At 55.1% G+C, this 14076-nt stretch overlaps 2 protein-coding genes across 2 annotated transcripts; both read left to right on the forward strand.

Annotated features, from left to right (window-relative positions):
- Positions 1 to 997: 997 nt before the first annotated feature.
- malA (NADP-dependent malic enzyme) lies at positions 998 to 3315 on the forward strand (the record flags this gene model as incomplete). Its single annotated transcript, XM_014688562.1, has 4 exons — positions 998 to 1334; positions 1514 to 1944; positions 2015 to 2340; positions 2409 to 3315. The coding sequence occupies 4 exons, from the start codon at positions 998 to 1000 to the stop codon at positions 3313 to 3315; spliced, it is 2001 nt and encodes a 666-aa protein (XP_014544048.1).
- Positions 3316 to 8219: 4904 nt separating this feature from the next.
- Positions 8220 to 11958, forward strand: CTF1-_4 (Cutinase transcription factor 1 beta; the record flags this gene model as incomplete). Its single annotated transcript, XM_014688561.1, has 6 exons — positions 8220 to 8444; positions 8573 to 8601; positions 8940 to 9178; positions 9701 to 9741; positions 9801 to 10208; positions 10300 to 11958. The coding sequence occupies 6 exons, from the start codon at positions 8220 to 8222 to the stop codon at positions 11956 to 11958; spliced, it is 2601 nt and encodes an 866-aa protein (XP_014544047.1).
- Positions 11959 to 14076: the final 2118 nt, after the last annotated feature.

Here is a 14076-nt window from a genome sequence, read left to right on the forward strand (position 1 = left end):
TGCTGCTGACTGTCTTGACAACTCGAGCTGTCATTCCTCTGCCTTCTCGGGCGCGCTTTAATTATCTGGAGCCCCCAACTCTCGCCCATCAGTCATCCTTCCCGCTCATTACCCTTCCCCGTCGCCGTGGCTCGTCGTTCTCCGGCGCAACACGCCGCCGCCCTCCGTGGTCCAATTATCTACTTGCATCTCTGCCTCCCCCATCACAATTGTCAATGCCGCGGCTTTAACGCTAGGCTGGGCACATTCCATTTTTATTTTTACCTATTTCAATACCTATTATTACTCGTCTCCCTGCCTCCCGCCATTTCTTCTCTCTGCCCGCTTACACCTACCTCACTTTGTTGGCCGGCTCCACACCAGCAACGCACCACTTGGTCAACAAGTCCCAAACTCCAAGGTACAAAGCATCAGGTACCTGGTACTTCGTACCCGAGAGTTTCGTGGACTCCAATCCACCTCGAGCCCACCCGTCCGCAAAACACGTCCTCGAGACCGTTTTTTACTCTTGCACTCTGTCAAGCGTCTTTGGTTTGGATTTTCGAGCCTCTCTTCGAGTCTTGAAACCCGCCCCCTAGGCGCACTCATACTTGTCAGTCTAGTCCTCCGACAAGCCCCGGTCGATCCCGCTCCCGTCCCTTCCCAGTCTGCACTTGCAACTCTTCTGCCCTTGTCACTCCTGGCCGCTCCCATCGTCCCCTAGTTGCCTCACATGCATCGGCACCGTCTCTCGACCTTGGTCGCATCCCCTTGGCCTCCTGTCGGCGGCGGACTGTCATCCCCCAGGCTTTTATTAAATCGCCCGTCCCTCGCTGCTGCAGGAGTGCAGGACCCATCCATTTTGACGGCAAGATCCTCAGCTGCTTCCGCCGCCCTCCGCCAGCGTTGCCCTGCTTCTTCCGTATATTTTTCTTCATCAGCTCCCGCTGCTGCATTATTGTCTTCTGCTCCCTCGACACCCTCTCCCACACCTGCGATTTCTTCTCCTCTCACAGCCATGCCAGTGCCGTCGCCTCAAGGCTCTGAAAGCTCAGACGTCTCTACGCCTCGCTCCTCCTCTCCCTCATCGTCGATTGGCTCTGGCCGCTCTTCTCGTACATCTGTATCTAATAAGCGAATGTCCATTTCTGGTCGCAGACTCACCCTCTTCAATCCCATGTCAACTGTCGACGTCTCTGCTATTGAAGAAGCAATGAAGATGGCAACTCTTGACCAGCACCGTGGCTATGTCAAGGACACATATGGCGAAGTCCAGCAAGAACGGAACACGGAATACTTGGCCAAGTCGCAGGCTGCCGGATATCAAATCATCCGTGAGCCTCTCTGGAATAAGGGTATGTTGTATCTCTCGCGTTCCTTCATCACCCACCCTAGCCCGGGCGGTAAATCCAGTAGATACTCGGTTTTCAATATATGCGCGCAATTCGGATGGTCGCTCTTCGCATCGTGAAATAGTCGGTGGACAATTCCTCCAATGTCATCATACTAACAATGCCGCCCGTTCGCCTTGCAGGTCTTTCATTTACCCCCGAGGAGCGTGCTACCCAAAACCTCACCGGTCTCCTGCCACATGCCATGGAGTCCCTGCAGACTCAGTGCGCCAGAGCGATGAAGATGATCCAGACTCGCCAGACAAGCATCGACAAGTATCTGTACCTTTCAAATCTGAAGGACCAGAACATTGACTTGTTCTACCGCCTTTTGATGGACAATGTCCGCGAACTCATGCCGTTGGTCTACACACCTACCATAGGCGACGTCTGCCTGCAGTACTCGAGCATCTACACTCGCCCCGAGGCCCTGTATATTTCAATCAAGCAGCGCAAATCTATTCGAACCATGCTGAGGAATTGGCCCTGCACTGATCCTGAGATTTGCGTCGTCACTGATGGGTCTCGTATCTTGGGCCTTGGAGACCTGGGTATGAATGGTGTGGGGATTTCCGTAAGCAGAAAAAGAATAGCATTTCACACGTACATAATGGCCCGAGTATACTGACCAAAACTCTCGAAAGATTGGCAAGCTAGCCTTGTACACGGCTGCCGCAGGCATTCACCCTGCCAAGACTTTGCCCATTGTCTTGGACTGCGGTACCAACAACGAAACCAACTTGAAGGACCCCCTGTACCTGGGTCTCAGACAGAAGCGCCCCTCGTTCGAGGTCCAGCAACAATTCATGGATGAGTTCATGGAAGCTGTGAAGGAAGTGTACCCCAACATGGTAGTCCAGTTTGAAGACTTTGAGAGTGAAAAGGCATTCAACTACCTGGACCGTTACAGAAACACACACCGAGCTTTCAATGACGATATCCAGGGGACCGGTGCCGTGGTTCTCGGCGGGTACGTTCACTCGAACATGATGTCTTTCCTCACAGCTCCCGGAAGCACCTAGACTGACATATCACTAGATACATCGGTGCTTGCAACTTGTCTGGCGTCCCCATTGAGGAGCAGCGTCTAGTCTTCATGGGCGCTGGCTCTGCTGGCGTGGGTGTGGCCAAGCAGCTTGTTGAGTACTACACTCGTAGAGGATTCTCAGAGGCCGAAGCCCGCGACAAGTTTTTCCTTGTCGATACCAAGGGCCTAGTCACCAAGGACCGAGGTGATAACCTAGCAGAGCACAAGAAATACTTTGCTCGCATTGACAACAATGGCCACCAATTCCGTACTCTGGAAGAGGTCATTGAATATGTCAAGCCCAGTGCCTTGATTGGTCTCGCTGCTACCTTTGGCATTTTCACCGAGTCCGTGGTCCGAGCCTTGAAGGCGTCGGTTGACGCCGGTGGCCTTGGCCGACGTCCTATCCTGTTCCCTCTGAGCAATCCCCTCACAAAGGCAGAATGCACGTTTGAGCAAGCCGTACAGTGGACCGATGGTTCTGTCATTTTCGCCTCCGGATCCCCATTCCAGTCGTTCACCGTCAAGGTTGGCGGTGAAATTGGGGAAGTGACATACCACCCCAACCAGGGCAACAATGTCTATGTCTTTCCCGGATTGGGTCTCGGTGCCATCCTTGCCAAGGCCTCGCGCATCACGGACAACATGGTGTACACCTCGGCTGACGCCCTGGCCGGCTCACTGAACTCTGAGGAAATCCACAAGGGCTTGATTTATCCCAGGATCGAGCGTGTCCGCGAGGCCAGCGTCATTGTTGCCCGCGAGGTCATGAAGGCTGCGCGACGAGACGGTGTCTCAGAACTTCCCGAAGCCTACTGGCATGAGTGGGAGGAGTGGGGTGATGTTGCCTTGACCGCGTACATCAAGCAGCGCATCTACAACCCTTCCTGCTTCAGCGAAGCTCGAGGTCGCCTGTGAGGGAAAGGGACGGGCGTAAGAGAAGGCAAAATATGGAGCCGTGACGAGAGCCATGACATGTCGATAATATGAGTCTGGCAATGTGAGGGAAAGGGCGGAGAGCTCGGCAAATGAGTTCCAGAGCCGGGAAGCGGGTTTTCAATAATGGATATGAGTCTCCAAGGTGGCGTTTGTTTTTTCCTGTTTTGCTTTGTCTTTGGAAAACCAGCCTGAGCGAAGACAACTGGGCGACTAATATATATCTGGCAATGCATGTTTCCATGCTTGCACATACTAGACATTCGTTAGCCATAGTCTTTACATAGCGTTGTGCCTACCCTTGAGGCGACGACATGTTGAATCAACTGTCGAGAACATGTTGCATTTGCTTCTGCTGTATGTGTGTATGTGTGTGTGTTTTCAAGTTTGTTGCTGTGTCGACATGCCGCAGAGAAGTGGTATCAGGATACCCCACACTTTGATAGTAACAACATTGATAGGAAAAAGGCAAGTTGCCACAGTGGTGATGAAGTTTGTAATGCACGCCCGGCAAGTGGCCGATCTGACAAAGTTGATTCGAGTGTGGATGCCGATAACCCCGTGGCCAAACCGATGCGGGGAGGCGGGCAATCTCATCGGCCAGCCGTCGGTCAGCCGGGACGGCTCCGCTCCTCCATACTTTTCCAGGTTTTCCCAGAATCCATAGGTGAGCCCGGGGGAGGGGGGGCAGAGTGGGATACGAGTATCAGGTTTGTGGTAGGAAACGCTTGTCCTGTGGTGTTTTCTTCAAGCCTTGCGCGCCCGCATACCCGGGGGCCTGGTTCACAGCGGTACGCGACCTCGAGGCGAACACGAGCAGTTGCAGAGCAAATCACACCTTCTCTTTGGAAAAGATGTTGCCAGACGGCGCGAGGAAGGAAATGGAATGGGATAGGGGAGTTTCGTGGCAGGAACAAAGGGAATAATCATGGCTTTCCGTGTCTGGAACTCGGAGGTAGCCTCGGTGGGCGGCTATCTCCCTCGGAGGGTCGGAGGGCCGACGGGTTCGCGTCGGGGACCGAGCTGGTCTAGGGGACATGTTTACCCTGGAGCTTGGCGGGAGGCGTCTGGGGACACGGGCAGAACGGGGTCTGGGGAAAAGTCCGGAGAAGGCAGCGGTGGATTATTTTCAGAGGCTGGTTTATTGGTTGGTTTTTTACCTGAGCTTTCACAATGTTCTAGGGGCTGGTTTTTCGATTTGCTCTTTGTGTGCGGTGTTGTTTTCGCGATTTCATGGCATTCATGGACCTTTACATTCTGGCTGCCAAGGCGAGGGCTATCAACGCCTGGCTGCCGTATGGTGATGAGTACGAGCTAGAGGTTCGTCACGTTCTTCACCACTCGTGGTTGCGCATTCCGTGAGGCGCAGGATCGGATCCGGAGTGGGGAGCTGTCTGGGCGGGAGCTGCATGGCCGGCGATGAAGATCCATGGACACACTGCGAACCGGAGGTCGCAGCGCAGTCGAGGCCGGGACGACAGGGCAAGCGGCCACGCAGCGATGCTCCCAGGGCCACGGGATACGACGCTCGAGTCCGTGGGATGGACGTCTTTTCTCCAAATATCAGAGATGCCCCTCCCCCCTTTTGCGGTGACAAAATAGGGGATTAGAAAACCATCACTTCATCTACACCCAGAAAAGCCCAGAGGAGGGGTCTTGGTAACCGCATCTGGACCTTGTTTCCAATGCCTCGCGTTGCGGAATCTACAATTCTGGGAGCTGAACCCCCTTGTACGGAGTAGAGTAGCTTCATTACAGATGCTCCATTTGTACTCCGTATGTAACTACAGAAAGAGTCAATGGTGCAATAATCCATGGAGCAACTTAGTCAGCATAACAGCGGCATCGGATCCGCTCGACAGAAAAACGGCGTTGACCAAAGGGCAGGCCAGGGTGGCCGGAATCAAGAGTTCAAAAAAAACCCCGCAGGACAAATGTCTTGCGATCTGCAAATGCGGGACAGGCTGCTTTAAACAAGAAGAGACAAAAAAAAAAGGTGAGACGGGTGTCGCTCACGAGGGCAAGCCACTGGGCAACTGCTTTCAGCCCACCGCCGCGCCCGCATCTGGGAATAAAATGAGATGGCTGCTCCACTGGTCCGAAAGTTGCCGACGACAAAAGCGCATGGCATTGTTCACGACGAGACACGGCGTCTGCACTTGCGGTTTGGTGTCCATGTTTCCCGGCCTACACGTCACCGGATGGGTGGAGGTGAGGGATTGAATATCAAAGGGTGTCATTCACGGCTCTCTGCGTGCAGGAGCATGTCGATTTCCGGACGATTTCTGAGGGTGGCACGACCCGAAGCTCCGGGTGGTGCAAGACGGGGTGGGTGTATGGCGGTGATGGCTGTCGATTTGCCCCCCGCGGAACGGCATACCATCGGATCGGAAGCTGGGGGGTTTCGGTCGAGGTGGTGATGTTATTGATTTGAGGTTGAGCTGCGGGGGAAGGGGGGGAACGGCGTTTGAGACGTGATTGTCATGGAATGGACGACATGCGGACAGGGTCATTTTGCATTGTTCTCGTGCGCGGGTTAATGCAAATACGCAGGTGTAGGTGCTCCTGGTGATGAGCGACTGCAGCTTTCGTTGACTCATCTTGGGCAGTGTAGTTCAAGGGCCATTGGCAGAGCCAAGCCGACGACGCGTCAACGCCTCCCCTACCCCAGATTGATTTGAGGCGGTCCAGTTGGCCCGTCTGAGCGAAGCGTAACCATTCATTACGTTGAAACTACTAGTAGCCGCATCGATTACATTGAAACTACTACTAGCAGCAGCAGCATCGAATTGATGAGGGCATGCCAAGCATCGGGGGAGGGGGCGTGGCGCTCGCAGACAAGAGACTTGGTTCAATGACAATTTGTGTCTGGACTGGAAAGCTTTACAACTTGACATTTGACCATCAAATTGTATTTCATGTGCAGGCCGCAGAGTTGGTCCACCAATGGCGCCTGGCAACACTTGAACACACTTAATGCATGTGCATGCATGTGAGTGAGCGCAGCAGCTTGGCCCCTGCCGCCCGCCACGCCCTGTTGAAGAAAGAACCAAAAAAAGCCAAGACAGGAAAAGACGCAAAAGTCTGCAGTCTCCCGTGACAGACCACGGCAGGGGTACGAGTTGGGAAAACGGCCTGCAGCCAGGCCTTTTGGGCATGGGCATTTACGACAGCGGACGGGGCTGCAAAAGAAGGCCAACTGGTGCTTCCTGCGGGCCATGTTGCACTCAGTTTTTTTTCTAATTGATGTCAATTATTTTGCATTTTCTGCCCATGTGCCATGTATGCAAACGCACCACGTCAGTGATGGCTTGCTGGAGTCGCGACAGGCCCCTGGAAAGGGATAAAACATGGGGTACGAGAGGCGCTTGCGAGCTAAACATTGAACAGAGTTCAAGGCAAGTTCCGGACGTGGATCTGCAGCACAGCGACTGGTCCAACTGCGACTGGAGAATTTCACACCATGCGCTAGGCTAGTGTTTCGTTGGAGCTGGACGGTCAACTGGCGGGCGGGAGTTGGAGCTGGATGCATTGGCTTGCGGGCTCGGCAGGTGTCATCGATTCGATACGGTCATGGAGAATCCAGTCTCCAAACGCAGGTTGACGAGCGCACGTGTATGTAGCTACATGCTTGCACAAGACGGACAGGTCGAGGCGGCCATCACGGTCCACGGACCACGGCGACGGCGCAGTGAGCGTACACGTTCCGCCATGCCATCCATGGCCACGGTGAAGACGGGACGCGGAAACCTTGCGCCCCTTGACGAGCGCCTCTCGACTGCAGCTCACCGTGAAAAGAAGCGGCGATCCATGCACTCGGATGGGAGCGCCACTTCCACCGGATGTTGGAGGGCCTCGTCTGGTGGAGCAGCCGCCATGATGACCAATTGGTAGCCGCTAGTTTTTTGGTAGCAGCAGCACGCCTGTCAACATTGAAATACCATTGACCAGATCGACAGCATCTAGAGACGAGACGGACGAGACGAGAGGCAGCGATGACGCCCACTCTCCAGAGAGTCGTCCCGTCATCCATCGCAGCTCAACAAAGAGCACGGAGGCTTCGGGCACCAGAGGCCAGGACGAAAAATAAAATCAAGTCGCCCAGGCACTGGCAAAAAAAAAAAAAAAAAAAAGGGCAGCCAATACCGATCAAGGTGAAGGGAGCCATGTCACGGTGCCATTTCACGTCGGATCCCCACGCATCCCCACATCCCACCTTGATGCCACCTCCACTCCGGCCTCGCACCTCGTCCAGGCGTGCGGGCCTCCGGGACTGGAGAACGAGGCGCAATCCCACGTCAAGACGCAGGACTCGAGCTCGTCAGATATAATAGCATTCCACGCCCCCCGGAGTCATGAAACCCACCCCCGGATTTATTCTGCCGGCCTCGTAAGAAAGGAGACTTTTTATCCCTTTTTATTTTTATTTTTTTGTATTTCTCTTGCTCTCCTTTGGCATCATCCTTCCTTCATCTCTTGGACCATATCCGCTCTTGGAATTTTTGTCTTGTCAAATCGTGTCGACTCGAGGCCGTTTATACGGAGCACCTTTACACTTTTGCACTAGCAACCGTTCCAGCACCGAAAATTGGCCATCTGGCAATTCACCGCCACGCCCGTTTTGCCAATTCGTTTCGAGACTCGATGAGAAGCTACGGCGAGCAGCACCCCCGGAGCAGAATAGCGCCAACTGAAGGACTCATCTAGCACCTCGAGGCGTCACGGGTCTCGAATTCCAACGGCCTATCGACCTGCAAGGAATACTCCCCCCTCCCCCTTTTTTTTTGGGGACGCTACATGTATTGAATCGCGGCCGATAAATTGGCTGCATCGAATACATCTTTGGAAAATCACCATCGACAGACAGGAGGGCGCGAGCGACAACAATGGCGGAATCCGTCCACGGCGCCTCGCCGGCCTCGTCGCACTCAGACTCGGGCGACAAGAGCAACAGCAAAAAGAGAGCCTCGGCGGGCGACGAGTCCAGCGGCCCTCAAAAGGTCACCAAGCGCAGGGCCGCCCGGGCTTGCGTGTCGTGTCGAGCGCGCAAGGTGCGCTGCGACGTGGTCGAGGGAGCGCCCTGTGGCAATTGCCGCTGGGACAATGTCGAGGTGAGCGAGCCCGACTCTGACTTCTTCTTTTGGACGGCTGCACACGCTGCCGTTTTTACCTTGATTTTATTCCTAATTCTTAATTTTTTTTTCGTTTCTGGACGCTTGGCAAGCTAACCTCGTCGCAGTGCATCGTGCAGGAGAGCCGTCGGCGAAAGTAAGTCGAGATGGGAAGAGTCCCGCCCCAAGCTGCATTTTGATCCGACTGCCCGCTCCGGCGCCCCCGGAAATGCCCCGTTCGCCCGTCCTGCCTGCTTTCTTGCCAATGTGGCCACGTACCCGCCCCATCCGCTTTTACCGGGGGGGCCTCAGTGCCACTAGCCTGCGCTTCGGTGGCTGTACATGCCGCCTGGTACCAGACTTGTGTGAAGCGGTTACTACTACTCCGTACGAGCGAGTGGTCTGGCCCGCTGGCAGGCGGAATTCCTCCTCGACGTCCCAACATGCCCAATTGATTCCTTCTTTTCAAGCTGACGCGCATTTCAACTTTTGCAGAAAGAACCTCGTCACCCCCAGCGCCGTGGGACCGGGCGCAGCCGAGGCACAGCTGCGCGCCAAAGCCACCGCCGCCCCGGGCTCGACGTCCCTGGCCACGCCGCCGCTGTCCCTGAGCAACCCTGACATTTCGCACCTACACCGGACCGGCAGCGTGTCTGCCTTTTCGTCAAACAGCCCCGACGGAGCGACGCCCTTGTTGCCCAAGAACGGTGACGGCCACGTGCCGCATATGCTCTGTAAGTTTTGACGCAAAAGCCCCTCCTCCCCCCCCCTTTTTTTTGTGTGTGTGTTTGTGTGTGTTCCTCTTGGGAATGCCCTGCTGGCGCACGGGGAGAGTTCCCCTTTCATCCTTGACCACCCGTTCGGTGTGGACTGGTCTCCCTCACCTCCACTCACCTCGCTCGCGATGGTCACCACGGGCCTCGTTTGCACAAAAAAACGGGCTGCGGATGCCTCTTCCGCGCCGACTCTCCGCATTCAAACTCAATCGCCCCACATTCCCCAAATTGCCCCTCGTGCCTCTGCCCCACATGATCAACATGACGAGTTTCTTGCCCAGCGTCTGCCCTTTTCACATGTGAATTGGCTTGGACAAAATCTACTTTTCTTTTTTTGCTCGTGGCGTTGCGCAGGAAAAAAAAAAGGAGGTTGGGGGCACACTTGAAAGACGAGCCATGTGTGAAATTATGACGGCCAAACCCCCTAGGCGCATTCAGCCAAGCCATCGCCCAGTAAGCTGACCGTGCTCAACTCGACAGATCAACGATCCGGATATCGCCATGACAGCATCGTCAGCCAGGTACGGCCTTTTGTTTGGTCCACGCCCCCTCCCATGCCGTTACTGACAAACGAGTCTAGACTTCCTCCTATGGAAACGGCCGCACGGCGCAGTTCCTCAACTCGCTCGAACTCCCCGATGCCGGATCCCAGCTTCCCGCGTTTGTGAGGCCGCTGCCTGCCAAGATCGCCCCCGAGGATGTGCAGTATCTCGCACTCAAGGGCGCCCTGACGCTGCCCAACATTTCGCTGCAGAATGCGCTGCTGCAATGCTACATCGAGTACGTCTATCCGTACATGCCGCTGATCGACTTGCACCACTTCTTGAGCATTGTCGATCGCAGGGATGGCGTCAACGGCCAGACGAGCTTGTTGCTCTACCAGAGTATTATGTTTTCGGCGACGGCCTTTGTGGATATGAAGCATTTGAGGGAGGCTGGCTTTTCGTCAAGAAAGGCTGCTAGAAAGGCGTTTTTCCAGAAGACGAGGGTATGTTTTTTTTTTCCTTCGTGAATTCTCCCCCTTGAAAAACAGCGCCGTGACATGGCGGGTATTTCATGTGCTGACCGACATGGCCTAGCTCCTGTATGACTTTGACTATGAACAAGACCGCCTCGTGCTCGTCCAGTCTCTCATGCAAATGACCTACTGGTACGAGACCCCCGACGACCAAAAAGACACCTGGCACTGGATGGGCGTTGCCATTTCCCTCGCCCACACCATCGGCCTGCACCGCAACCCTGGGTCAACGTCCATGTCCACGTCCAAGCAGCGTCTGTGGAAACGCATATGGTGGTCGTGCTTCATGCGAGATCGTCTCATTGCCCTCGGCATGCGCCGTCCGACCCGCATCAAGGACGAGGACTTTGACGTCCCCATGCTCGTGGAGAGCGATTTCGATATCCAGCCCCTCGCCGAGGGCGTCAGTGTTGTCCCCCCCGAATGCACGCTCGTGCGAGACGTCAGTATGCAGCGCGAACTGGCCGCCATGTGCATCTCCAAGGCGAAGCTGTGTCTCTGCATCAGCCACATGCTCAAGACGCAGTACTCGGTGCTCATCCGTGACAAGATGAAGCCCGAGAACACGACAAACAGCACCATGATGCTGTTCCCCAACAAGCAGATGGACAACGTGGACAGCGTCAACACCGTCGACCTCGAACTCAGCGCCTGGGCTGCTTCCCTCCCGGATGTCTGCCAGTACCGACCCCTAAACCCCCTCGACGTCAGGGACGGCAGGTCGACCATTGCCGTCCAACGAACGCTGCTTCACATGGTCTACCACACCACCATCTCGGCCCTCCACCGTCCCCAATTCCTGCCCTCGTCGCCGACCCAAGCGCCCACTACATCTCGCCAGGTCCAGGAAATGTCCCGTCTGCGCGTCCGCGACGCCGCCTCCCAAATCACCCGCATGGCCACCGAGCTGCAGCACCTCCGTCTGGAGAAGTTCCTACCCACGACGGGCGTCACCGTCATCCTCCCCGCCATGATCATCCACCTCCTCGAGATGAAATCGCCCTCCTCGCAGGCCCGGGACCGCGCCACCCGAGGCTTCCGCCAGTGCATGCGCGTCATGGAGAAGCTGCGCGAGATCTACGCCGCCGCCGACTACGCAACGGGCTTCCTCGACGCCGCCCTCCGCAAGGCCGCCATCGACATCAACACCAACGTCGGCCACCAGACCCTCTCTGCCATGAAGGCGGACCTGCCCGCCGAGTTCAACGCTCAGACCACGCCGCCCCCGGACAACCTGCCGTACATGACGGCCTCGGAGTCCCTCTTCACCGAGAAGCCCAGGCCGCCCCTCAGGACCATGCCTATGCCGCCGCCGGCCACCATCAACGTCGCGGCCCTCGAGCTCTCAACCAACTCCCCGCCCCAGACGGACTTTGACTCGGCGCAGCTCACGCCCAGCGCAAGCGGCCAGTCGGAGACGCAGCTCGTCGACCTCGACACGATGGACCTCGACTTCATGCAGGGCCACGACGAATTCGACTGGAACGCCGTCGCCGGCACCGACTTTGATGTCGACCAGTGGCTGCAGTTCCCCGACGCCGGCTCCAACCCCAATCCCAATCCCAGCGCCATCGGGGGCGACGACCTGGCCGCGGGATTGTTTGACAATGCCAACACGGCAAAGTTGATGGAGGAGACGCTAGATCTATCGGCGTTGGACAATGAAGGGGACACGAACATGGGCGTCGAGGCCGTGCAGCTGGAGGCTAGTGTTTTGTAATTTTTTCCATCATTATTTTGGGACGGTCCGCTTGTTTTGGTCATGCATGGATGCATTCACGGCGCTAAGTGTACTATCGGTCAAAAGGAATGAGAAATGACTCTTGATGCAATCACTCTCTCTTGTGTCTGCCTGTGACGTTGTGTAGCTCCATGATTTGTCACTGTCTGGAGTAGTTGCTACCATGGGTAGTCTTCCCTTGTGCAGCTGTGGCGTAAGAGCTGGTATACGGCGGCAACCTTGGCGTGCTTGATCCTGATGTGTAGATTATCGTCGTATGGGTGTGCCTTTGTCGATTCGAAAGGCAGGTGTCTTCACATGGTTGGGATAATACGTTTGTATGTATGTTTTGCTGATGTTGATCTTTTGGATTGTACGCCAGCTACCCTGTACATGCCTGGGTAGGTATCACAAATATGTCGCAGGCCTTGTGTACTACCAACAAATGACTTACTCCTTGTTTAGTAGTCGGTGTGGTCTGTTATGTTGATACTCCTTGATATCATGTCTAATCTGGTAAAAAACGTGTTTAGAACATTCGAGCACATATTTAAACCTCACAGTGCCATGTTCATTTCTCGTTTGTTATAGTAGAACTGTTGGTAGTACCCGTAATCGCTCACATTTTTGTTCTGCCACAAGTCGACTGATCATTAGTTAGCAGTCATTTAATAGCTCTATGATGATGGTGCGGTATGTGTCCCAAGCTTCTCTATCATGTCCCGAGCGTGGTTGAGTTGACCAGGTTCCCAAGACAGGTTTCCACTTCATTGCATAAAGTCTCCTTGTGACAATCTGCTCCACTGTGTTTGAGCATCTCTCCGGGTTTATGCAGGTTAACGGCTATCAACGTCGTTGCGGACTCCGTAGAGGCATCATCCATGTCGTACGTGGGTTCTCAGTGTCACACAGCTTCGTTCGCCTGCTGCTGGAGGGCTTACAGGAATGCGGCAAAGGCGGGGCGCCTCCGGAGTACGTACTTTAAAATGTGGCCCACGAAAGATGTGTTATGTCTTAAGACGATTCCACGAAGTGCTCCTTGATGTGCGGCGTGAAACAAACGGGGCTGGGAGGGGTTTGAAAACGGCAGCGACGCTTCAATCTCGTCACTGTTGATTTTGCCAAACGTCCTTCTTGGTTTTTCCCTGCATCCTGCACGTCAATCTTCCATGCATGGAGAATTGCGTATTTTGCCTGCCAAACTCACCCTAATTGTGCGTGTGCGTCTCCGCGACCCGCCTGCGAACCCCTGATAGCCGAGATGGCGTGTTGAAACCCCTGAGCCAAGTTACTCCAGATTGAAGACATCAAGCAGGCAGCACAATCAAAAAAACGACGACGCTAGGTAGCTCTTGGACGGTTGGTCGGACAGCAGGAGGACCCGGATCGATAGCGTCGAATCACTTGCATTGAAGCACGGGTGTGGTTGCGGGCGGATGAAAGAAAAGGGACAGAAGGACTGAGGCCTCATAATCGAATCGTTGACCGGTGCGTACATGTATGGCACGGCACGAGTGCAATCTACGGAGGAAAGCGCGGGTGCAGGTGGCATTTTTCATTTCCGCCAACTGGTCTCTTTCCTTCTCGTCTTCTCGTCTCCTGACGTCCTCAACCCTTCGCTCCTTCCTTTCGTCATTTGCAATTCACATTCGCTCAACGTATCTTCTCTGTTCCTGCTTCTGCTTCTCCCTTTCGACTTGTGCTTCGATATCTCCGCTTCGACTCGGCTCACATTCACTCAATTGCCAACAAAATCCGTTCCCTGGTAGCACACCACCCACCCTCTTTTTTCGCTCTCCCTTGGCCGCTTTCGTTCATTGTCCTATTCTGTCTCTTTTTCTACCAGTTTAGCCCACTGGCCTATTACCTCCTTTGTCCCATCTCCTCCAACCAGACTGGACCGAAGGAGCAAGTCGACGAGCAAATCCAAGGCACCGCCCAATCATTATCCATCCACCCCCCACAAGACGCGTCTGGCCACTTGGCGGCGCCTCATCCGAAGCCCAAAGCTAACCTCACAGCTGAATCATCAGACGACAACAAAAGACTTGAGCCTGGCAGCGCAGCGGCCCGATCGCCCTGCACGCACGCGCCTCCCGTCAACCTTCGGGGCTAAGC

This window comes from Metarhizium brunneum, chromosome 7 (genome assembly GCF_013426205.1).
Source record: "Metarhizium brunneum chromosome 7, complete sequence".
NCBI lineage: Eukaryota > Fungi > Ascomycota > Sordariomycetes > Hypocreales > Clavicipitaceae > Metarhizium > Metarhizium brunneum.